The 25,589-nt window shown below is 38.0% G+C and overlaps 1 protein-coding gene across 1 annotated transcript; it reads left to right on the top strand.

Annotated features, from left to right (window-relative positions):
- The first annotated feature begins 4,877 nt into the window (after positions 1-4,877).
- Positions 4,878-24,440, top strand: LOC132103252 (calbindin-like). The gene is made up of 11 exons (XM_059508203.1): positions 4,878-5,011; positions 5,302-5,378; positions 16,316-16,390; positions 17,299-17,379; positions 17,761-17,817; positions 20,047-20,124; positions 20,247-20,302; positions 20,377-20,416; positions 20,498-20,551; positions 22,102-22,173; positions 23,715-24,440. The coding sequence occupies exons 1-11, from the start codon at positions 4,933-4,935 to the stop codon at positions 23,826-23,828; spliced, it is 783 nt and encodes a 260-aa protein (XP_059364186.1). The 5' UTR covers positions 4,878-4,932; the 3' UTR covers positions 23,829-24,440.
- The last annotated feature ends 1,149 nt before the right edge of the window (positions 24,441-25,589 follow it).

Below are 25,589 nucleotides of genomic sequence, written 5' to 3'. Positions count from 1 at the left end.
CGAGATGAAAAACATTTGACAGCTCACTTGGAACATGTATTTAAGAGTCTGAAACTGAAAAATCTACACTATAAGAAAAGTACCATGTTGATATAAAGAAATTATATTTAATTTTCACAGGTGTTTTGAGTTAGGCATTGTGTTGTGTTTTAAGGTTTACATTTACAGCTATGCTTTTATTCATTTTATTCAAAGTGACTTAAACTGTATTCAGAGTTCACCTTTAAAAAAAAAAAGTCCTTGCTTTTCCTGAAAATGAAACCCATAATCTTGGTGTTGTCAGATATGCTCTATTGCTCTTGCTACAGGAAGGCCAGACTTGAAGAAAATGTCTGTATGCTGTATAATGCAATAACAGAAAAGGTACTGGTAATTTTCTGCCAGGACATATTTTTAAAAAGGCACTGCAAAAAATAGCTAGTGGTGATAAATTTTGTATATGTGACAAGATCAACGTTTGTATTACGCCCTGTGTAATTATATTTAGTTGGTTAGCATCAGCAGTTTGCTGCAACTAGATCCAGTAACTACACCGATATCTATGAATATTTGCTATTCGATATTATTTTAGTAAGCATGATTTTGAAGAATGTTTCGACAGTTTTTGTCCATACAATGAAAGTCATTGGGGTCCAAAACAACACTGGACCCCTTTGACTTTTTTTAATGGATTTAAAAAATTAAAAAATATTTTTTGTGTATCTGTTCTACAGAAGAAAAAGTCATACAGGTTTGTTAAACACATGTGAGTAAATTATCCATTCCAAAAGTTTTCATAAGCGTTTACGACTTATGTATTTAGCATTTTCAAATTTCTTTACCATTTAAACCATTCTTATCCCCATTTGTTTTTGCACCATTGAGTTTCCATTATTATAAGCGTGTGGACATAGATTTATCATTTTCAATGCATCATGAACCAAACAACTAATAATAATAATAATAAAACGATTTAGAAGTAACTGATCACTTTATTCATACTATTATGCTTCTATTTTGATAGATTCCTAATGTTAATAAGAAATTTATCAAAATCTAAATATTAATGACTAATGTTCAAATTAGCAGAATGAAATGATAAAACAGTGCATTATCTGACTTTTGAGAGAACGCATTGTTGACCATGTTAAACACTGGTGGACTTGAATGTTTTGAAATCAATTTCCAATAAAACAGCAAATCTCATTTATCTCAATATTTGAACTGTAGATGAGTGGTTTATATGCAGGTGTTGCGTTATTCATGTCTCTGAAAAAATACCAGTTTAGGGCAAAATATTTTGAATGACTCATTTACTGACAAAAACGTTCAGTTTTGCTTCTCTAAGATTTAACTCTGAGGGTCAAAAACTCATTCCTCTAATTAGCACCATCTTATAATGAGTATTCATATATCAATAAAATGGATTTTAATAAAATGGAGTTTTGACGGTGTTGGTGCGGGCATAACCTTCTTTGATTTTCTTTGAATGTCAAGTACAGAAACCAAAAGTTCGCCGGGCCCAAATTCATTTAAATGCAGACATTTGCATCCCTGTGTTTTGGAGTCAGCATGAAATACAGGTCTTTGAAGGTTCTGCTAGAAAGGCGGATCTTAAAACTCTTTTCAGACTGTTAAAACTCTCACTAACATAAGGCTGAAGTTCGACCATTTAAGCTCACACATACATTAGCAATGACAAAACTGCTTATTGTGGAATAATCAGAGAAATCAGACATTACTTACTCCTCAAATGCCATCACGGTTAGAAGGTGTTCCAAAATACCCAGGACAAAATGTCTGTGTGATTGCTCATAGACCTCAGCTGTCACTGATTTGATAGTGCACAAGGCTATTTGCTGCATCTTCGGGATCTGAGAGGCAAAAAGTAACTTCTTTTTGTTGCAAGTCCAGGCTGAGACTGGCTGCAATCAAAATGCCTTAAAATAGCTGGCAATTAACTTGGGAGCAATGTTGAAATACTTTGTAAACGGCTGAGTGGGACACAAATTATTGGAAAATATGAATGTAAGCAGTTCTCATGTCACAATAATTTTGTGAGACATTTCTATTATGGAAAACATGGTAAATTTTGCAAGTAAGAGATAATTTAAAATAGGCGTATGATCAAGACAAGCAAAAATAAATAAATAATAATAACAAAAATGGTTCCCATTTCCCACTGGCTCCTCAACAAGTGATCTGCTTAATAGATCAAATTTTCTTCTATGAACAACACTTAAGTACTGGAGCCATATTTTTATGAAGAGAGTTTTTAAGATCTGCTTCTACATTAATTATAAAAAGTTATGCAGATCATACCAATATACAGCTGTGTTAACACTAACAGGAATGGCAAAGCCTCCCTTTGGGTTTAAAAAAAGCAGCAATATTGTGTTTAATAATATTATTATTATTAAGTTATTATATGGGCAATATCACATAAGCAGGATTATGATATAGAGCCATATCACACTTGTTTTCTTATTATACTGCTTATATACCACAGTTATATGGCACAAGTGTGTAAATAAATAAGAAACAACCACAGAGTGTCTTTTACGAAACCCACATTTGAGGAATTACTTTCTTCCAACACGGATTCAAATCTGCCGCTGAGTTACACAGATGTGCCCACCCAGTGTTGCCGACTTGGAATATTTGTGCTTTTTCAGCTTTCTTGATCTAAAGTTGAATAATATAAACATAAAATAATATAAAATGACTAAATGTAAAACTAAGTCTCTACTGTAGGTCCCATGTACTAAAATCCTGCAGTGTGACGCCAGGTTCCCATTCTCTATTGATTCTACAGTAAGCATATTGGCCAGATTAACACAATTTAGTGAAGCTGAACTTTGAAATCAGTTTACAATTAATCTAACTCTGATTGCAGCATCTCAGCATCTGAGGTGTAGATGAGTTGTTTACTTGTGCAGGTGCCACTGTTTACTTGCTAAGGTGTGATGTAAGCTCATCACAACAATTCTCTGCAGGAGTGTTTCATAATGGCCTCGGTTCACACTACAACTGTCAGCCAATCCATCTGTGTGTCTATAGAGCAAATAGTGACCAACACCACAAACATATGCCACATTGTCATGCCTCTCTCTCAGTAAGTGCTAAAAAACACTAATGTTGTGTTGTGATAACATCTGGGAGCACCATTAGCATCATGTAGTCTAATTTAAGATCATTTAAGATCATTTCACTCACTCTGCCAGACTAGCAGGGAAGTGAATAATTGCATGAGGGTGGCTGTGTGTGGTGAACTGTCCATCTATTTGTCTGTCTGCCTGCCTACCTGCCAGGCAGGATGCCATGACAGAGGACCAGAGCCCCAGCCATCTTTTGACTGGGGAGAGCCTCATTAATTAGCATATGGAGAGCAATTATCTTATGGGTCGTTGCTCAATTTCATGAATGAATGTTCTGAAAACTAACAAGAAAACTGAACCAGGGAATGATGTCCTTAGAGCCAAGAGGAAAATTAATTCCATAAGTTCAGTAAATATGCAAAATACATCCAAGAGCATACAAAAAAGTTTGTCCTCCTGGATAAAGACATCTCTGAATTGTGAAGTCCAAGCTATCGATAGTGCTTTCCGTATAATACAAAGACAAGTGTCTGAGAACTGCAATCCCATGACAAGTTTACTTTTGATTCTGAACAAAAAAATGAACTGTATATCTAAAGAAATGCTCTGTCACCATTAAAACATTAACAAAAAAATTTAAAAACAAAAAAAGATGGACACTAATCTCACTAAACCAAACCTCCATGTCCACCCAAGCTAAATCAGTTAAGTAAAAATCTAGACTCAATTTTCCAACCAGGTAAATTCACTTTTCCTTTTGCATCTTGATTTTTGGAATCCATTTGCAAGATGAGGAACAATATGCAAATAAATGTCCAACTAGATGCAAGGATTAGTGTGAGAATAAAAGGCTACATGTATAACTTTCAGGGAAAATTAAATATATATATATAGCCTATATATATATATATATATATATATATATATATATATATATATATATATAGCCTATATATATATATATATATATATATATATATATATATATATATATATATTGGTAAGAAAAATCGTAACTTTTAAATCATTGTTAAACATTTTCGAGATTATTACATGATCATACGAAGGAAACTTCAGGCAGGCCTCAGAAAACAAATTATTTGGTATCTATCACTAGCACAGTAAAAGTTTTTTTTTTGATAAACCACAAAACCTTTTCTGAACCTTTTTTTGTGATGTGCAACTCTATAAATAACGAACGTACTGTCATGCTTTATCGCAGTAGCGCACGCAAAATTATTATTATTAATAGAAATGGTCATTTCTAAGGTGAAAGTCATTTTGCGACATAAATATGCGCGCTGCGGCTGTTGACTAATATGGGAAACCTTATTGAAACTATATTTTTGGTTTAAAAAAAATAGCCAAATTTTTCTAAAGACCTCCTGCCCAAAATAAGTCGAGGCAAGTAGCGAATTATCCGCACATTTTTATCATAGACTGTATAAAAAAAGATTTTTATTCATTGTGAGCACACGGTCACCGTTTCCATAAAGCTAACTTCATGCACGTCAGGTTGTGAATCAGCAATTATTATTATTATTTTTTTTTTTTTTTTGTGGCCAGATGTTCAGCTGCTCCTATTTTGAGTTTTATTAGTGTCAGTGGGCTCTGAGTATGTGACATACGAGAAAAAAGAAGTCCTGATTTAAATGCGTCTCACATCTGTGTAGCTCAGCAGCAGGGCACTAGTGCGCGCCGTGCGCGTTACCTGCGGTGTGCGGAGACAAGAGGTGCGCTGGGCGTCTGCGGAGGGGAGGGGAGGGGGGCGGAACCTCACTTAAATACTGGAGACATCACAGTGTCATTCTCACAGCATCGGACTCACAGCATCAGCCTGACACACGGAGAAAACATGGCAAACGCGTACCTGCAAGGAGTAGAGATTTCAGCATCTCAGTTCCTGGATATATTCCATCATTATGACATCGATGGTAATTTATTTCCTCATTTTGTGGATTCCATGATTTTTATTTTTTGGGGGGAAGAAAAAAAATATCGGGATAATTCTTGCCACCTGCTTTGCAAAGTTTGGTTAAAATTATTTGTCTTATTTATCTACCTAACAGACATTCATTTTTTTCCTTTGAGGATATAAAAATCTGAAAAAAAAAAAAAGATTGTTAATAATTTCAGATGGTTTTAAAATATACATTTTGGCAGACTCATCTCATCTGAATTGAAACTGTGTTGTGTCATTGACTTGGGGTGTAAATGCTCTCAGGTAATGGATATATCGAGGGGAAGGAGTTGCAGAATTTTATCAGAGAACTTCAACAAGCTCGAAAACAAGCAGGACTGGTAAGTCATATGGTTTTCTTCAATTTTCTGCTGCATATTGGTATAAGCAATCAGGCTGGAATTTATGAGACACATCCCAAGAAGATATTATGTTGATAACACAATACAATAATAGTAATAATAATATAAGTAGTATAACTAAATAAAGCTGTCATAAGTAAAGCTGTCAGTATCAATAATTGGGTACCAAGAATAAAATAATTTAGGATAAAATGACAAAATTGCCAAATCTTTTCCTTTTTTTTAAGCATTTTGCACAGGTTTAAAAAATCTCTTCAAATTTAAAATTAAGTTATAAATCTTATTGGCTCTTGGTGGCCATTTTTGTTTGATTTGCATGACTGATATGGGCAGAACTGGACAAAATTCCTGTGTTAGTCCAGTTTATTTTGGATTTTAAATTCAGAAGATATGTCAGTAAGTCAATATGGGTCACGCCCAAACATTTTACTGGTTTGTGTTTTTGAACTGCTTTGCCACATTGAAGTTCTTTAGAGAAATGTGTATGTCATGCAAATTAAACTAACTAGGCAGCTAATTCTTAAAGTGGTGGAAAATGTATTATAGTACATAAAGATTCAGAGTAAAAAGCAAAAAAGGTAACAATATGTAAAATATGCATATTTCATAAAGTTGGTATGTAACGTAATATGTATAATATGTGATTTTAGTGGCATTACACATTTGTTTCCTAGCATTTAAATTCAATTATGAATTCTGCATTTGCTGTATCATATGATGGAGTGGCATGTTACCAGACCTGTTAAAAGCTCTGACAGAGGACAGAGACTTTGTTTCAGTTTGTCTCAGTCAGCACGTTAGAGTCAGTCTGTCTCCCCATCTGGGTCCATGCACATCTGCTGCTGGCTCCTCCTCTCATTTGCTTCATAGAGAATAAATCTTCATTTGTGTTTGTTTTACAATAACTCTACCGTCCTTTGTAACTGCAATCTATGGTGGCCGTAGATTGCAATAAAATCTGTTAGAATACAATGCTCATTTTAAATGTCCATTATGATAAAAGAGGCTTTTTGAACCAAATTTGTATAGTTACAGTATCAATCACCAGGGGCTAACTATGTAAACCTTACACTTCTACACAAGCAAGTAACCGTCAGGTTGCCAGTACTGATAATAAACCTCTGCAATAACACCATCTTTGTTATAACTGCAAGATCCAAGGTGTGCAGCTGGTCTGACATTGTAAAGCAGTGACTTTCATGTCCTCCATGTTGTTTTTGAGGTGGTGTCCAGTGGACGTACTTTACTGAGATTGCCATGTCTTTGAGTTACAGCCCTATTAGAAATAAAAAGGAAGTGATGGACTGTGACAGCACTGAGGAAAAGCAGCCACTGGGTCATTTCACACCTCTAATGATATTGTGCTGTGCTTTACTGCACCCTAAATGTCTCTCATGGGCCTGTGCATATAGCAATTTAATTTATTCAGACTTGTAGACAGTGCATGTTTCCAGGTTTCATGTACAATATTAAATATGTGCCCACTATACTTCAAGTCAGTTTGCCTAATACTCACGAAGAAAGTAGACTGAAAATATATAGACATACATCTAAACACACAAACCCTGATAATGGTGACAATCTACAAACATCAAATGAGTAAAAAGATCCATCAAATAGCTAACACGAGATGAGAAAAACAACAACATCAGCATTAAGACAGCAAGCAGCAAAACAATAATCCTTGATCAGGAACCGCATAATGTTTTCATGCTGCAATGCATCCTGGGAGCTGACAAACACTGAACAAATCAACAACATTACTCAGTATGAAACTAATATATGTTTTTATGTTTTTAACTATTTCTATTACTAATCATCACTAAAATTGCAAACTGACTCAGTCTATCATTATCTGAAAGAGGGCAGTTCGACTAAACTAAATTTCATTTTCATTTTTCTTCAGTTCCTTTAAATTGTTTAGATTTTATCCCTCCCTCACTGTTATGTCAGCTAAAGCAGGCATATTTGGATTACCATATTTTTCGGACTTTAAGTCGCATCAGTCCAAAAATACGTCATGACGTGGGAAAAAACATATTTAAGTCGCACTGGACTATAGGTCGCATTTATTTAGAACCAAGAGAAAATATTACCGTGCACCCTCTCGCGGCTGTAGACGGTAATGTTTTCTGTTGGTTCATTTCTCTTGGTTTATGTCAAATTAATTTTGATAAATAAGTCACACCTGACTATAAGTTGCAGGACCATCCAGACTATGAAAAAAAGTGTGACTTATAGTCCGGAAAATACGGTAAATCCTTTTGATCACTTTTCCGAACAGAAACCACAGAGGACAAGGACTTCACTATGGTTCTACAATTAATCAATGCCTTTTCAACCAATCACACAGAACCCTCTGCGTATTAAACGGAAGAGAGTTTGTTGCTTTTCAGCCTGAAATGAAGACAGAAACAGTGTTTTTTTTTCAGCTGTATTCACTCAGTGCTACTTAACATCCAAGTGAAAGATAAAGAATAATAATAATAAAAACACCCCCTCCTAAAAATGACTTATAAACTCAATTAGCTGTAGCTAATCACCTTCTCAATGGCACATTTAAAACAGAAATCAGTGTCGGTCTTCATTTCAGGTTGAAATGTGACTATCTGAACCTTTGGGTGGGATCTTTTTTTTTAATATACCAACTGTACAACACATTTTTTTTTTAACTGGTATTTTGCCCAGTTGGAATTTTGGGTTGAAGGAAATGACTGTATAAAAATATAGAAATTATTATTATTATTATTTTTATGTATAATATAATTATAAGCTAGAAGGATTTATACACACACACACACACACACACACACACAACAATATACTGTAAATATACACAAAATATAATGAATTATATTACATATTATTTAATGACCCAGATCATCTGTATCTAATGCTTAAGCACATTGAAAACATTTTATTCCAGTATACTCAATTTAGACGTCTGCCCTGCAGCAGTGCAATGCCCTCTCAGAGATGACTGTCTGAGGATATGCCTTCATTTGTCTCTGCCAACCTATTGATTCTCACTGAACCTGTAGTAAGACAAATAACAGGCAAAAGTTTTGAAAACTTGGTGGGTTGCATCTTAGTGGATGTAGTAAACTCTGGAGTCTAGGGCCTAACTGTCATCAAAACCCTTACCCCATCATGTGAATGAATTGAAGTGTTTCACATTTTAGTGATTTTTGCACAGTGTCCTATGCCGAGATGGGCAGAACTCCTCTCATCTGCATCAAAAGCAGTATGAAAATGTTGCATGTCGAAATGAATCAATTCCAAGACGTGCATAATTTGATGGGTTCGTTTTAATCTTGTTCGCTGCACGGCATTTATTCACATTAGACAAAACTCTGCGTGCGTTTTTCAATTCTACAAAAACCACTCTTCTTCTTTGTCTTCTCCGCGCCCGCCCCTCTCTTCCGTGGGCGCCCTCTCCTGTAAGATCGCTAACAACATGCCTACTTGAGCATCACTCACTTTAAATTAATGCGTTTGCACCAACCTTGATTGAAACACATTTCCTGTATTAACCCCATCATAAATTTAGAGTACATATGAACTAAGTGAACAATAAAAAAAATAAAATAAAATAAAGACATTTGGGGGGGGGGCGTACTCTTTCTCTAAACATTAACAATAACATTACAGGGAATATTATTCTAAACCCCACACTCTCCCCTCCAAAAATGAATGCTGTCTCCGCATTCCATAGTTGCCAGAGTCTCATAGAGTCTTGCAAAGAAGTACATTAGGGAGTCAGTCTCTATACTTGATGCTAATTAGTCTTGAACTGTCAATGCATTACATTTATCTCCCATTTCATGTCATCTGTTGAAGTAGACACCACTGGCCACATGATGTCTGTAACATTGCTCCGCCATGGGACGGGCCTCGCATCAAGTGCTGAAAGTTTTCAACTGTAAACATACTCTATGTTCTATACACAGACCCACATATGTGCTGTTCTGACTTTATCATCATATTTTAGCAATCTATGTGCCAATGTCTGCTTACTGGTACTTTATGTGTATTAAATGAAACATAATCCCATTAACTTTTTCTTCATTATGAACCTATAAACTGTGAACTGTGTTATTATTACTTTACATAACAAATATGAAATCAAATGACTTTATGTGTAATAGAGGGTGTGCCTAATGTATCATATGTCAGTGTTGTTGGTGGGTGCCTTCGTCTGAAAGGATACATTCTTTGTGGCTGGTGAGTTGCTGCTGGGCTGATGTCGTCTGCCTCATCGGATGATGTCTCCTGTCCCTCTTCTGCCGCCTCATTTTCATCCTCCAGTTCATTTGCAGACTTCTCCGAATTTCTGTCCCCTTCATCACACATTTCCATGGGTAGTACATGTTCGCATTCTGGCTCTAGGTCCAATTCTCTTTCTGTTGCCCCTAATTGGCACTCATTCTCCTCAGCTCTTGGTCGGCTTTCTCTCTCTGTGCGTTGCTTTCTCGGCAATGTCGTCCAGCCTCTCCAGTCATCCTCGCTCTCGGAATCCTCTTCCATCTCAGTAACCACTTGGTATGTTTCCTTTTTCCCCTTTTCCACTGTCACTTTTCCCCTTGCTTGAATTTTAATCTTGTTCTGCTGGACATAGTCAACAGGTAGAAAGTCGCAAGGCAGCAAAAGGTTTCGGTGTAGGACCCTCGCTTCCCCTGGCCCATGTTCTGGCTTAACCTCATACACTGGGCCGTCTGCATACTTCCTCTCTGTCACAACATGCACTCGATCCTCCCAGTATGAACGGAGTTTCCCCGGACCACCTCTTTCTCCCCGATTTCTCACCAAAACTCTGTTTCCCGGCTGGAGATCTGCTCCATAGATCTTCTCGTCATTGCCTTGTTTTGCTCTCCTCTGTTCTTTCTGAACTGTCCTTGATGCCACTTCATATGCCTCTTTCATGCGTTTTCACCACTTGGCAGCATAATCACTAGGTGACACTCCACTCTCCCTTGGCTTCAGGCCAAACATTACATCAATGGGCAGCCTCGGGTGTCTGCCATACAGAAGGTAATACGGGGCATAACCTGTCACTTCACTGCGCGTACAATTATACGCGTGGACGACCTTGTTTAGAGAGCTCTTCCAATAAGCCTTGGCTTGACTCGGCAGGGATCTCAGCATTGACAACAACGTTCTGTTAAACCTTTCCACCTGCCCGTTTCCAGCAGGGTGGTATGGGGTCGTGCGGGAGTGTTGGATATCACAGATTACCTCCATGCGCTCAAACAGCTTGTTTTCAAATTCCCTTCCCTGATCGTGGTGGAGTTTAGTGGGGAACCCATATCTGAGAACAAAGTCGCCGAAGATCTTTTCTGCTACTGTTCTTGCAGACTTATTTTTGCAAGCGTACGCTTGGGCAAAGCGTGTAAAGTGGTCCATTAATACTAGGATGAATTCGTAGCCACCCTTGCAGCACTCCAGATGTAGAAAATCCACTGATACCAGTTCGAAAGGGTAAGTCGTCACTATATTGACCAATGGGGCTCTCGTCACTCTATTTGGACGCTTGCGTTTCAGACAGCTACACTCCTTGGTGACATAATGTTCCACATTAGCTTGCATGTGAGGCCAATAGAACCTGTCCCGGATGAGAGTGAGTGTGCGCTCGACTCCCTGGTGACCCATCTCCTCATGAAGCTCCTTAAACATCAACTGGCGGTATTTTCTGGGCAGCACTGTCTGGGTACGTCCTGCCAATTGTCGACACAATACTCCTTCCTCATCCACATACAACCTGTTTCTTTGCCTATACAGAACAGTCAAATCATCGCGACCATCTCGTCCCACCAACCTCGGCCAACGTTCTGCTAGCACATACTCCCGCACCTTTCCAAGCACTGGATCTTTTTCTTGTGCTCCTATCAATTCCTCTGGGGTCACTTTGGTCTCTTGTGTTGCTCCTTGCTCCTGCTCTGCCTCAGAACAAATTGCTGTTAAGACGGTTGGACACATCCAGGGCCTCTCTTCCTCCGGCTTCAGGAGAAGTGCATCCGTTACAGCAGCTATGACTCTTGGGCTAGCCTCTTGCGAACAGGTTTGCATGTAACTTTCCATGTCCAGAGGCATCCTTGACAGCCCATCAGCATCCCGGTGTACGCGGCCTGGTCTATATTTGATGGTAAAATTGTAGTCAGCCAACTCTGCAATCCATCTGTGGGTGGTGGCATTGAGCTTGGCCGTGGACAAAACATATGTCAGCGGATTGTTGTCCGTATAGACCACAAAGGAGGTTGCGTGATACAGGTATTCACGAAATCGTTCACAAATGGCCCATTTCATCGCCAAGATTTCCAGTTTCCCCGAGTGCAAATGGTAATTTTTCTTTGGAGCTGTTAGGGTCCGTGACCCAAAGCCAATGACCACCAGTCTCCCTTTCTGCCTCTGATATAGTACTGCACCCAGTCCGTCTTGCGATGCATCACAATGCAAGATGAAGGGCTGTTCAAAATCAGGGTAGCCGATGATGGGAGGATGAAGCAAGAATTCAAGCAGTCGGTTGATGACATCCTGCTGTTTTTCTGTCCAATTTATAGGCCAACTGGAATGAAGTTGGGCTGGTTTTCCCCATTTACCCCGACCCTTCTTACCGTTGTCCTCTTTACTGCTTGTCCCTTTTCCCGAAGGCTTCCCTGTTGACAATAGTTCATAGAGGGGTCTGGCAATTTGGGAAAAACTGGGAATGTACATGCGATAGTATGACAGGAACCCCAGCAATTGTCTCAGATCTCCGACCATTTTAGGCTTACGGTCTCTTAGTGCTTGTACGGGTGCAATTTCCTTGGGGTCCATAGTGTATCCCCCTCTAGAGACTATTTTCCCCAGGAACTTTACCTCAGCCCTGAACAATTCACACTTCTTGGCTGTAAGCTTCACTCCATGAGCTTGGTAGCGGCGTAGCACTTCCTTAACATCACGGAGATGCTCCTCAAATGTCTTGCTATGTATGAGGTTATCATCTAAGTATGGAAGGCAGGTGTCATCCCTGAGTCCCACCAAACACTCCTCCATACTGCGCTGGAACTCGGCAGGGGCAGAGGACAGCCCAAAGGGGATCCTGACCCATTCATATAGGCCCCACGGTGTTATGAAAGCTGTGTATGGTCGACTGCCCTCCTCCACAAACCCCTGATGATACGCCTTCCCCTGATCCAGAACCGAGAATCATGTACTTCCACATAAACTGTTTAGCATGTCCTGTACCCGTGGGATAGGGTGACGGTCTGGGATGGATTTGTGGTTGAGCTCCCGGTAATCTATACAGAGACTTAGACTTCCATCTTTCTTTCGGACACAGACAATTGGAGATGCATAGGAGGAACGAGACTTCTGAATCCATCCTTTATTCAAGAGGTCTTCCACATATTTTCACCTCCTTATGTAGAGGTTCTGGTACGGATACATACGTACGCTTTACTGGTGTCGTGTCACTCAACCTGATTCTCATTTGGAGTAACGGGATGCACCCCACGTCATTTTCATCCATTGAAAATGCCGCACACTCCTCCCTCAGCAGCTGTTTAACTTTTCTCTGTTGCTCAGGAGTGAGATGGTCAATTGACACTGGTGGGTCCCACAGTTTTCTATTAATATCCTGTCCAGTGCTGTCACTCTTGTTCAGATCCTTCACCTCACAGCTTATCATGTCCTTACCTTCAGCGACCACTACTCCCGCCGCCACCACATCCTCCCCAATGTCATTCAAGTCTGGTTTCACTGTAGCGGGCTTGGCGTCGGCTGGATAAATGGACCTGACTTGCTGAACTCGTCCTAGTACAGTGCCGGGAGCAAGCATAATGTCCACATTGCTGATGTTGGTAACTGGGATGTGAACTTTAGTCAAGTTTCCCTTCTGAAGACTGATTACCATCTTAGTTACATCAAGTCCCTCAGGCCACTGTGGAATAACTTCTGGTTCAAACAGGACTTCCTGTCTTGAAACAAGAGGACCAGCTCTCACTCTGCATTTCACCGCTTTCGTCTGTCCGGCTGCAACTACAGTAGTAATCCATCCAATTTTCACAATTCCTTCTTTTACTACCTGGTCGTCATCCTGCATCATTTTAATCAATACAACAGCTTTTTTGCAGTCACATGAGAAAGCTTCCTTTACCACTTCTGGAATGATATCAGGGTGCTGCTCCATTCCCTTTTTCACTAGCTGTTGAATAACATTATAACCAATAATTGGAGGCTGCCCCACGCCTGGCTCACTGGAGAGAAGCACAGGTACCAGGAGTTCAGCCTCAGCCTTGAAACTTCAACTCCACCCATCCCAAGAAGGGTATATCGGTTTGGTTGGCTGCTCGGCCAATAAGGGTTTCACCTTCGTCCAGCAGCTCACTTAGTTTGCGTGTCGCAATGTGGGGAAAGCAAATATTCTTCCATTCCTCATTGATGATGGTCACCTGCGACCCTGTGTCCCAGAGCGCCTGCATGGGCACGCATTCAAAGAAACAGTCAACCATACATCTAGGACCAATGAGGTTCTCCAATCTTGGATGTCGTTGAAAAGGTATGTGGTTGGTGTAAGTGGTAGCTCTAGCATGCTCTGTTTTTCCTCTTTGTTTTAACTCTGCCTCCAGCTGTTTAATCCTTTGGCGCAGGTGCTCTTGAGTTTTCTCTTGTTGGTCGCAATAACTCAGAAGGGAGGTTGAGTTGTCTGGTCTCATGGAATGAACAGATATTTTTACATCGCTTCTGCCCTCTGCTGAATTCTTTGGTGCTCTACAGCCCCGGGCAGCATGACCCACGACTCCACATCTGAAGCAGTGCTCGCATCGATCCTCTTCTCCTTTCTCCTGACAAGCTCTGCATCCCTTCCTGTAGCTGGACCTTCCCTTGACTATACGCTCCGGAGGGTTGTTTCGTCCTTTACGGAGTTCCGCAACTTCCTCTCTGAAGAGTTTAACCATATCATATAATTCTGCGTCTCTCCGCCCCTCCGTCGCTGGTGTCTCTCTGCTTCCCCGTTTGACAATATCACTTGACTGTTCCTTAACCAACACTTTGGCTGTCATTTCATCCTGCGTGCATGGATGAACCTGCATTTCTGGACACAATTTGTGTATTTTTGCCACTTTACTTCCTGTGTTCTTCTTTTGTTTATTTAGTCTTTCTGTTTCATCACCGGCGGGTGGCTTCATTCATTTTGTTTATCAACATTTCATCTGATATTTTTGAATCGTCCAGGTATGGCCTCATCTGAAATTTAATATGATCGCTGATCAAACCTGTGCCAACAGAGCGTAGAAACTTCTTCTGAATGTGATCTGTACTGAAATATTCACCACCTTCTTCACAAGTGCGCAACAGTTTTTCTTTTAGCTCAATGGCTCTAAAAAGGAAAGCTTGTGGTGATTCGTTGGTGCTTTGAGTGATGTTCAACAATTTGTAGTACAGATCTGTAGAACTGTCCTCCTTGAAATGTCCCTTCAATATTGTTTTCAACTGTGAAAGAGTGAGATCTCTTTTAATTTCCAGCATATTGCGTAAACTCAATCCTGGGCTGATAGCTTTTATTACTGCTTCAATAATTTCTGCTTCACTGTGGCCTCTTCTCAGCCCTTTGTCAACCTGGTGCATCAAATTAGTGAATGACAGTTTATCTTTTTGCCCACTCTCTCCAATCTGACCGCAGACTTTGAAATCCCTTCTCACAGTGACTTCAGGGGCCATGCCAATAAATTCCTGCTGTTCTTGAGGCTGATTTTTCACTTTAATTTTTCCCATTTCATTTCTCATCTTCATATTTCCAATTTGTAATTCAGAGAGATTTTGCTGTGAATCCGCCTCATTAACCACATCCCTGTTAATTTGCGAGCTGTCTGACTCCATCTTATTGCTACCGCCATTTTCCCCATTCTCGTTTTCTCCCTGCGCCTCCATGAACGACAACATTGAACACAAATAGTGCTTCGCCACGTCTTCCTACTCCCTCTCAATCGCGGCATCAATCGACTCGGTAATCTTTCTGATAAGTGTGCGCCTAGTAGAGACATTTGCAGTAGGGATTTTGTTACAATCGCATACCTCCTTCACTTGGTCGAGCGCCAACAGCCACAGTCTTTCCGTTACCCGTTCGGCTAGTGCTTCCAGATCCATCTCACGCTCCTGATATACATCCGCTTACCCGCCCGAGACTCTCCGCTCTCTCGCGTGCTCCCAGTGATCCTTCGGCTCGCACTTCGTCTCGCACTCCGGCTCGCACTTCTTACAAATCCCAGCGGTGCCTCCAAGTTTGTTGCATGTCGAAATGAATCAATTCCAAGACGTGCATAATTTGATGGGTTCGTTTTAATCTTGTTCGCTGCACGGCATTTATTCACATTAGACAAAACTCTGCGTGCGTTTTTCAATACTACAAAAACCACTCTTCTTCTTTGTCTTCTCCGCGCCCGCCCCTCTCTTCCGTGGGCGCCCTCTCCTGTAAGATCGCTAACAACATGCCTACTTGAGCATCACTCACTATAAATTAATGCGTTTGCACCAACCTTGATTGAAACACATTTCCTGTATTAACCCCATCATAAATTTAGAGTACATATGAACTAAGTGAACAATAAAAAAAATAAAATAAAATAAAGACATTTGGGGGGGGGGGGCGTACTCTTTCTCTAAACATTAACAATAACATTACAGGGAATATTATTCTAAACCCCACAAAAACACAATCAGCATTGTGCAATGAGGGCTGAAGATAGCAGCACATCCCATCTGTCTGTGCGTATTTGTTCTTACACATCAATGGCTTTTAGAAGGCAGAAGAAATGGATTGTAACAGCCGAAAGCTTGATTATAGCCACTGAAGTCTGTAGCAAACTGTATTTTACAGAAAGAGTTACAGAAGGAATTCTTTAGGATGCATGATTATTAGATTTTTTTTTTCTTTCCAGGAACTAACAGACAAGATGAAAGCCTTTGTGGAGAAATATGAGCAAAATGCTGACGGGAAAATAGGTATCACTGAGGTAAGAGAGTTAAAACCCTGTGTAAGGGTATTCAAATAATACATATGTTTTTATTTAAATAATATAATGAGATTTTCTGACTGTCCAAATGCCTGGCACAAACTGCAGTGTTTAGACTCCAAAATTAAAAAGCTTTGACATGTTAGTAAAGCACAGCATTCAGCTCACTGTTGTATTGATTTACCTGAGAATAAAAATGTTTGTTCATTTATGAAATCCTTTCATCCAACAAAAGTACCATGAGCCACAAAATGTCGCATCAATGGGGCTCACATTTGACCATCGACACATTATTTATGAAAACAGAATCGCTTGTTCATATTGTTGAATTCAGAGCAGTGAAATACGGAGCCCCCCACATGACATGCAGGAAAAAAATATTAGGCTAAATGGTGTGCACGATTTACTAATTCGTTCCCTCAATGTACTAAAACGTGCACACGATTACTATTGTGTTCCCTCGATTTACTTTTTCGTTCACTCGATTTATAAATTTTGCACACGATTTAGCAAATCGAGTGAACGCAATAGTAAATCGAGGGAACGCAATAGTCAATCGAGGGAACGCAATAGTAATCGTGTGCATGTTTTAGTACATTGAGGGAACGTATTAGTAAATCGTGCGCACAATTTATTTATTTTTTCTTGCATTTCATGTGCAGGGCTCCGTAGTGAAAGCATGTGGAGTTTCAGCAATCAATGCAGCTGTCAGCAGCTCTCTGAGAGCATCATTTCAGAAATACTATCACTTAGCAGATATTCTCAGATCCAGCAGCCCTTGACACGTCAAACTGACATCCCTTCATAGACAGTCAACTTGTCTTTCCCATAGGAATTTATGCACATTACATTGATCAAAAAGTGCATACATTTTGTTGATCTGATCTTTGTCTTTACATCTTTCACAGCTGGTTCAAATACTACCTACAGAGGAAAACTTCTTGCTATTTTTCAGACAACAATTGAAATCCTGTGCAGAATTTATGGAGGTGAGTCTGAAATTTACACAGTTTAAACAAACTAGAATAGATGATACCACTTCATGCATTTAAAGTATACAATTACAGTGATTAAAGCACTAAATCAGCATATTAGAACGATTTCTGAAGGATCATATGACACTGAGAACTGCAGTTAAAGTGCTAAAATGTAAGTTTTATCATTACAGGAATAAACAACATTTTAAAATAGAAAATGGTTATGTTAAATTGTAATAATATTTCCCGATATTGCTGTATTTTTCAAATAAATACAGCCTTGGTGAGCATAAGAGATTAAAGACATTTAAAAAATGTAAATGCAAATTTTTAAGATCAGCGTCGGCTTTCTGTAACAATTCCAATAGTTAAATTGATAAATTTTTCCACCAGGCTTGGAGAAATTATGATGCTGATCACAGTGGATACATCGAAGCTGACGAACTCAAGGTAATGACCTTTTAATCTTAAGTCTTCTTTGTTGAGTAACTTCATGTTTATGTCTGCTGAGATTTACTTTTTATGTTCTTTATGTAGGACCCAGAGACCCCAGTGCTGTAGGTGTAAAAATAATAATAGTCATTTTAAACCTGTTATTGTCCCTTAAAATATGTATGATGCTCTGACTTAACTGACACACTACAGCTTTAACTCTGTATTTTACAAACAAGTCAACATGAACTTTTCAGTAATGTGACTACAGTAACATTTCTGGTTCTGTTTGGGGTCAGTTTGACTTTCAGCGAAACCAAAAAATGCAATAAAGCAAAATTAGTGTACTGCAGTCTTAATGTGTAAAAATACTTCGTGGTGATTCATTTTTGGAGTTCATAATCTGTTCACATATGCTTGGAAAAAAATCATGAAGTATCCAGTTACTTAAAGGAAGAGTTCACCAAAAAATATGTAAATTTACTGAAAATGTATTCACCCCTGGACCATCCAAGATGTACTGTAGAGTTGTTGTTGTTGTTTTTTTTCACTGGAACAGATTTGGAGAAATGTATCTTGTTCACCAATGGATCCTCTGCAGTGAATAAGAATAAGAGTCTAAACAGCTGATAAAAACAATCCACTACTAATCCACGACTTCACACCACCAATTAACATCTTGTAAAATGAAAAGCTTTGTTTGTAATAAATCCATCAAGATATTTTAACTTTTATTTGTTGCTGCAAACTAAAATCATAATATTGCTTTCTCCAGTGAAAAGGAAATCTTGTTTAAATTGGGTGAGAAATATGCATAGATGAAGCACCGTTTACAAGCAAAATAATTCTAAACAAAAATGTTGGTGGATTTTAATGTAAGAGGGCAACAGGGATGGACTTTTTCACTGGAGGAAGGGTCATTCTGGATTGGTATTTTGACCAGAAGTGACCGTTTAAAATTCAAAAGCCTTAATGCAGGTTTTTTTCTAATAAACACACAGTCATGTGGATTACTTGTGGATGTTTTTAATCAGCAATTTGAACTCTCATTCTGATGGCACCCATTAACTGCAGAGAATCCACTGGTGAGCAAGTGATATAAAGCTAAATTTCAACAAACCCATCCACATTTTATTTTATTTTTTTGGTGAGCTATTCCTCAAGTTTCTCTAGCTCTAGGTCTTTCTCTAGCATGTGGACTGGAGGGTACGACAACAAACTGGACAAAAGATTTGATTTTGGGCCCAATGCTAATAACCACATGCACCCCTCAAAGGAGCTTGTGTAAAGTAAGCACTGAGGATTTATGCATTTAAATTAAAATAGGGAGAGGTTTCTTTAAACTGCTGCCAGATTTACAGTCAGTGATTTGATGAGTGCAATCTGTCAACACTGGACTGCTTTTGGACCCACTAATGTACCTCTGGCAGGAAAAGCAAATTCTGAGAGTTCTTGAGAAATATGGACATTGCATTATGGAGACAGCTCCACTATAAACATAATATGGACAGTTCCGGTCATTGATGCTGGTTATGGAAATATTTTTCTCATAATTCTTTTTTCCCATAGGGATTTTAAAAAGTCTTTGTTTCGTAGTTATAAGCTTAAAAGGCCTAACTCAATTGGCTACAAGGTGAATCACAACATTACCATTTGAAAATCAGACAAAAAGTCAAAAAGTACAAGGCTTTAAAGAGAAAAAGAACTACAATCCCATGAAGCATTTTTTTGAACATTTGAAAATCATACAAAAAGACAAAAAGTACAATGCTTTAAAGAGAAAAAGAACTACAATCCCATGAAGCATTGCAAATGAAAATCAAATTAAAAATGACAGAACTTTTACCTTTATTGCAAAATCTGCATATTATGCATACAAATATTTAGGTAGCTGAGTGTGTAGATAAACTGATCATTTGCAGTGCTTCACAGAAGTGCAATTTATTTGTTGTGTTTCTCTGATTGGTGGAGATTTCTCTACAGAATCATGGGTTTTTCACCAGGAATTTTTGCGCAATTATATATAAAAAAAAAAAGTAAAGATAATGCATGATGATGTCTTCAATATACTGTAAGTGTATCGCATCAATTAACAACCTCATATATCACAGTATTTCTGTTATTAAAGGTTTGTAAGTTATTGTTCAAAATCTATTTGATACATCCTCAAAAGTAATAAATAAACTGTAAAAAATCATCTTACTGACCCCAAACTTACTTAATGACTCCGAATCTAATGTTTTTCAGAATTTTTTAAAAGACCTGCTTCAGAGGGCTAAAAAACCATATGATGAGAAGAAACTAGAGGAGTACACACTAACTACGGTAAGTTCAGGGTGAACTGCACACCCCATCAGAAATATGTATTTTGTGTCACCTTAGAGAACTTGTCATTTTGAGGGAATATATCGGGGTTTTTTTTTGTTGTCTTTTTTTTTTTTTTACAGCTGAAAATTTTCGATTCTAATAAAGATGGGAAATTATGTCTGTCAGAAATGGCACGGTAAGTGAGCTTGGAATTTCATTATGAATATTTATCGCTGCCTTTTAACTTAATAACTCTTATTTTTTAAACAGGCTGTTACCGGACCAGGAGAATTTTCTACTAAAATTTCAGGTATGTCAGCATTAGGAATTAACCCGTAAATGGATTGGATTAACCCTTAATCACCTACAACTGAACAAATATTTTCTTCAGGGGGTAAAAATGGCCAGAAAAGAGTTCAACAAGATCTTTGAGTTATATGATCAGGTAAGTCTCTTGCATTGATCAATCACTCCTTCATATCATTTAATAATAAAAATCCTCTGTGCCCGACAGTCTTAAAATACCTCAAGCCTAAACTTAATACAGATTTTATACATAAGTTGTATAAGTTTATATATAAGTTGATTTTATACATAACCAAGCATGCATTGATCAGCCAAAGTGTCTCCAATTGTATGAAACCCGAGGAAAGCAGCCATTAGTATGCAAAGATAGTCTCTTTCAGTCTGGATATCACCTCCAACACCAATGAATCTTTTGGCCCTGGCTCCATTGTAATGTATTACTGTGTCCCTGAATAGGGCAAGTTCCTCACTGCTGATGACAGCACCCCTGATCTTTATTGATTGGCAGGTTCGGGTTCCGAAACTCACATGGAGACCTGCTCAAGTGCAAACATACCTGCTTTTGGTCTATTAGAAAACACAGAGTGATGATGCTACATTAGAGGCGGCAGTATGTGCTCAAAGCTCTGAGGCATTCCATTACAGACACACTGACTGATGGTGTGCATTTAGCAGACATGTGGTTTGGCCTCATATTGTTTGCTCTTTCCTTTTTTTTTGTTACACTGTATGACATTCACGTAACATGATTTGACTGATTTTTATGTAGAAAGGGCAACAGCGCAATGCATTAAAAGAAATGACATAAAAGGTTTTCATAACTGCTGGCCAAATTCAAAAACAAAACTAATATTGAATCACCATTGAGAGCAAGTGGACCCCCTGGTGTTTCGTGGTCCCTTACGCAGCTTGCATACTTTTTGCATATAGGTAGGATCGGCTCTGGGACTATGCCTCCTGAAAAGTCATAATGAAGTTTATTTTTGATGCAGTAGTTAATAGTTCACTCAAAAATTATTTAAAGTTAATTTTACCTTCAAAACATTATATAAGTATATAATAAATTTTTACAATGCGTGACTATTTGTTCTGCAGTATCTTTGCAGCCCCAGGTTGCGATGAAGTGTTATTTTATAATCAAGAACTGTCTAACGTAAAGTAAAATAAAATTCCAATAAAATATTATTCCAATATTTTGAAGTCAAATCAAATCAAATCTACTTTTGTTTATTACAAATATAAGAAATTAAAAAAAAATTAAATGATAAATTTGGTAGGGCATGGTGGTGAATAAAATTTTTTTTAAAAATGTTTAAGAATTTGAGGGTGAATTTTTCTTTTAAACCAAATTGAATACATATAGTACGTACACTGTCTTTTCAGGAGCATGTCTAAATGTCTCAAGCTATCGAACGGATGTTACAGGCCCATTTTCTCTGGCTGTTATTTCTTCAGAGCACCAAATGAGCACCTCGAGACCCAGCATGTCATTGCATTGACTCTGTGTGCAAAACCGATCCTTAATGCCCTGATTTCCAATCTCTCCCTAGAGAACATTGCATGAGGTGTCCCTAATGTCTGAATAGAGAATACAGGAAATGATAGTAAAGTGGCATGACACTGAGTTTCCTCAGTGGCTGTCACACATCTGTGCTCGTTAATGTTGACTATGCTCTCCACCTCTCCCAGGACAGGAATGGTTACATGGACGAAAATGAGCTTGACGCCCTCCTTAAAGACCTTTGTGAAAAAAATAACAAGGTACACATCTATAAAGAAAAAAACAGCTGATTGGAGGTTTCATGCTTTCATTTTCTGAGATCTGTTGATGTATTCTGACTCTCAGTTGAAGACCACGATAAGCACAAACTATTTTCCTGAAGCAGAGTCATAAATGATAATGCTAGTGAGAAATCTAATCTCCTGCTGATGCATGTGGATTGCATGCAAATCTTCAGCTTTAGAAGATAGAAAGATAGACTTGACGTAAAAGAAGAAACTACTGTCATCATGAAACTATCATTCCAAAAAAAAAAAAAAAAACATTAGGGAATTTTCGGGGATCAGTACAATTTCAGCTAGAAATCTGTGGATTACCACAGATGACATCTTCAGTCCCTCAGACTGTAGAAACAAACACCATTAATACATATAGAAAAGCACTTATTGTGATCTGTGGGGCATTCCATGAAGTGCAGTTTTCTTTCTTGTGCCAAAAAATTTCCTATTAAAACAGGAAGTTTTGGCAGGGACCATTTTTTTAAATAACCAATTGGCTTCAGTTAGATCACAGCTGAGCCATGATTAGCAACTTGCTAGGTGTGAATGTGGGAGGGGCCTTTTCGTTCTAGAGAACATTTGATTAGACAAAAGTCTATGTAGTGCAGGATGAGTCATCAGTAATGTTGGTCCATTTTCCCAGCTGAGAAAAATTACATTTTAAAGTTGAAAATTGTGAATCTGCATATAGATGACCTCTTAACTAAAAATCATGTTTTAGCAATCCATTTTTTTTTTTTTTTTTTAAATTATTAAATTTTCTGTGGGAAATAACAGAGCCTGAACCTGGAAAATACTTTTAGTTTTGTCAAAAAAAAATAAAATAAATAGACCCTTACATAAATAAATTCAATTCAATAACTATCTGCACTACCATGCAATAGTTTGGACTCAGTAAGATATTTTTGTTAAAAAAAAATTTAATCTCTTTTTTAAATCTTTGATTAAAATGACAGAAAAAAAACTGTAATATTGTGTAATGTATTCCTGTGATGGCTGAATTTTCAGCAGCCATTACATTACTTCAGTGTCACATGATCCTTCTACATCCATTGATTTGGTGCTCAAGAAACATTTCTTCTTATTATCAATGCTGAGACTCGTGCTGCTTATTTTCTCTTTTTTTTGTGGAAACCATGATACGTTTTTTCTTTGATTAATAAGGTTCAAAGAACAGTATTTATGCAAAATAGTAAAGCCATTTATAATGTTATAAAGATTTCTGTCACTTTAAATCAATTTAATGCATCCTTGCTGAATAAAAGTAATAATTTCTCAGAAAAATAAAAAATCTTACTGACACCAACTGTTCAGGCCATTTCATACCAAAGGTTTTGTTCACAACTCATAAATGTAGCAAAGTAAAAACAGTATGCAATTCAATATATTTATACAGTTTGGGTTTTAAAAAAAATTGCTGCATGTCTGAAAAAAGCCTTTGAGGCTCATGGAAACTGATTTATAATGCCACATTGACAGATGCTCTGAAGAATCACTGAAGATATTCTTCTGATCTCTGACAGGTTCTAGAAGTCAGCAAAATCCCGACGTATAAGAGCGCCATCATGGCTCTGTCTGATGGAGGCAAGCTCTACAGAACAGAGTTAGCGCTGGTGTTGTGCGCAGAGGAGATGTGAACGGCTCAGTCTGTACTCACACCATCCCAGAACCCCGTCCTCAGCTCACCTGTGATGCGTAAAGTAGCTAGAACCCTCTTACGTTCTTTCATTTTGAATATGTATTTCACATAGAAAGGCAACCCAGAGGTACATACTTTTCAATTTGTTGTTTCTATACTGTTTCTAAGTGTACAGATTTTTTAACAATGGCACACATACAATACTTACAAACTACACTCCATACACAAACACAATTCCTTCAACAAAAGAAGAAACCCAACATGCTATACCGTATCCCCATCTCAATTCAATACCAAAATACCTATTCAGTAAGTATTGATTTATCTTACAATATCATAGACAAAAGCAATAATGTCCTCAAAGAATGCTTTTGGTGGGATTGATCGTATAAAACTCCAAGAGACTGCATTTACTTTTAGCGATGCATGTTTGTAGCTGACGGCAGGGCCTGGGGTATTTTTGACTGCAAGCACATGCCAAATGTAATGCATCGCCCCAGTCTTGTCTCTAATGTTAGATTTTGCACTGTAAAAAAGGACATTCTCCTCTATGCTAAACACCACAGACACTGTGTAAGAAAATATTAAACTTCTTGAATGATTACCCACATCCAGTTGTGTGTCATGAATCCTTCATTCCCTAAAAATCGGTCTAATTTTAATTCTAAACATGCATGAGATTCTTTCTTCTGTGGAAAGGTATCTTTCCCCCCATACAATGAAAGTCAATGGGATCCAGTGCCGATTTGTTTTGGACCCCAATGACTTTTATTGTATGGATAAAATATATTTTGTGTGTGTGTTTCACTGAAGAAAGTAAGTCAGGTTTGGAACAATATGTGTAAATGATGAACATCTCAGGAAATTCATTTCGTGATTTGTTGCAACAATCACAACATGCAAATGTTGTCAATAAAATCATTCTCAAAATGAATGCTTGGTTTTGAAACAGAACGTGCACATAAAGCGGGGAGTTCTCCTTCCCATTTAAAGTTTCAACAGATCATGATCTTATCTTATAATTGAACAGTTGACCTTCGCAAAGTGGACACCGCAAGACGTAAAACTTGTGTCATTGTGAACAAACAGAAACACTCTGGCTAAACCGGTTTATTTATCTGGAACGTTGAGAGAAACTAAATCAACTAGGATAGGGGTGTATTGAAAATGCATTTGATTTTCACATTTTTTCATATCTATATCAAGATTTTATGCATGGCATTTTTGATTAGACACCTTTGGACTGGAACACCAAGGATGAATGGCATTCAAGAGAAATGCCTTTTCCCTTCAAGCGCTGTAGCCAGAAAATTGTTTTCATACCAGGATTTCAATGCCAATTTATAAGCTATTTTAGCACCCTGACAGTAATATCCAGTGATTTAGGCTTGACCTGAAAATGCCACTATTAAGGCAAACTGATATTTAGCACTTATGATTATAAGGACATATTGAAGCCTAAAACCATCAAGACTCAGGATTTGCCCAGCAAATATTACATTACATACTGTATTAAACATTTAAATACATCTATTATTGCATAATACATTAAATGATTACACTACCGTTCAAAAGTCAATAGGTTTTATTAAATAAAATAAAAATGTTATTCAGTAAATACATTTACACTGGTACAATAGATTTCTATTTCAAATAAATTGTTCTTTTGAACTTTCTATTCATCAAAGAATCCAGAAAATGTATCACAAAAATAACAGGCATCACAACTGTTTTCAACACTGATAGAAATGTTACTTGA

Source organism: Carassius carassius, chromosome 24 (genome assembly GCF_963082965.1).
Source record: "Carassius carassius chromosome 24, fCarCar2.1, whole genome shotgun sequence".
Taxonomy (NCBI): domain Eukaryota; kingdom Metazoa; phylum Chordata; class Actinopteri; order Cypriniformes; family Cyprinidae; genus Carassius; species Carassius carassius.
Note: the sequence above shows the minus strand (reverse complement) of the source record. Positions and strands in the feature narration are given on the sequence as shown.

Bases quoted from the DNA above. Each gene is read 5' to 3' on its own strand.
- LOC132103252 (XM_059508203.1), top strand. From the start codon at position 4,933: ATGGCAAACGCGTACCTGCAAGGAGTAGAGATTTCAGCATCTCAGTTC. The intron at 5,012-5,301 runs GTAATTTATTTC...AAATGCTCTCAG, and splicing joins CCATCATTATGACATCGATG to GTAATGGATATATCGAGGGG. The intron at 20,552-22,101 runs GTAAGTCTCTTG...CACCTCTCCCAG, and splicing joins TCTTTGAGTTATATGATCAG to GACAGGAATGGTTACATGGA.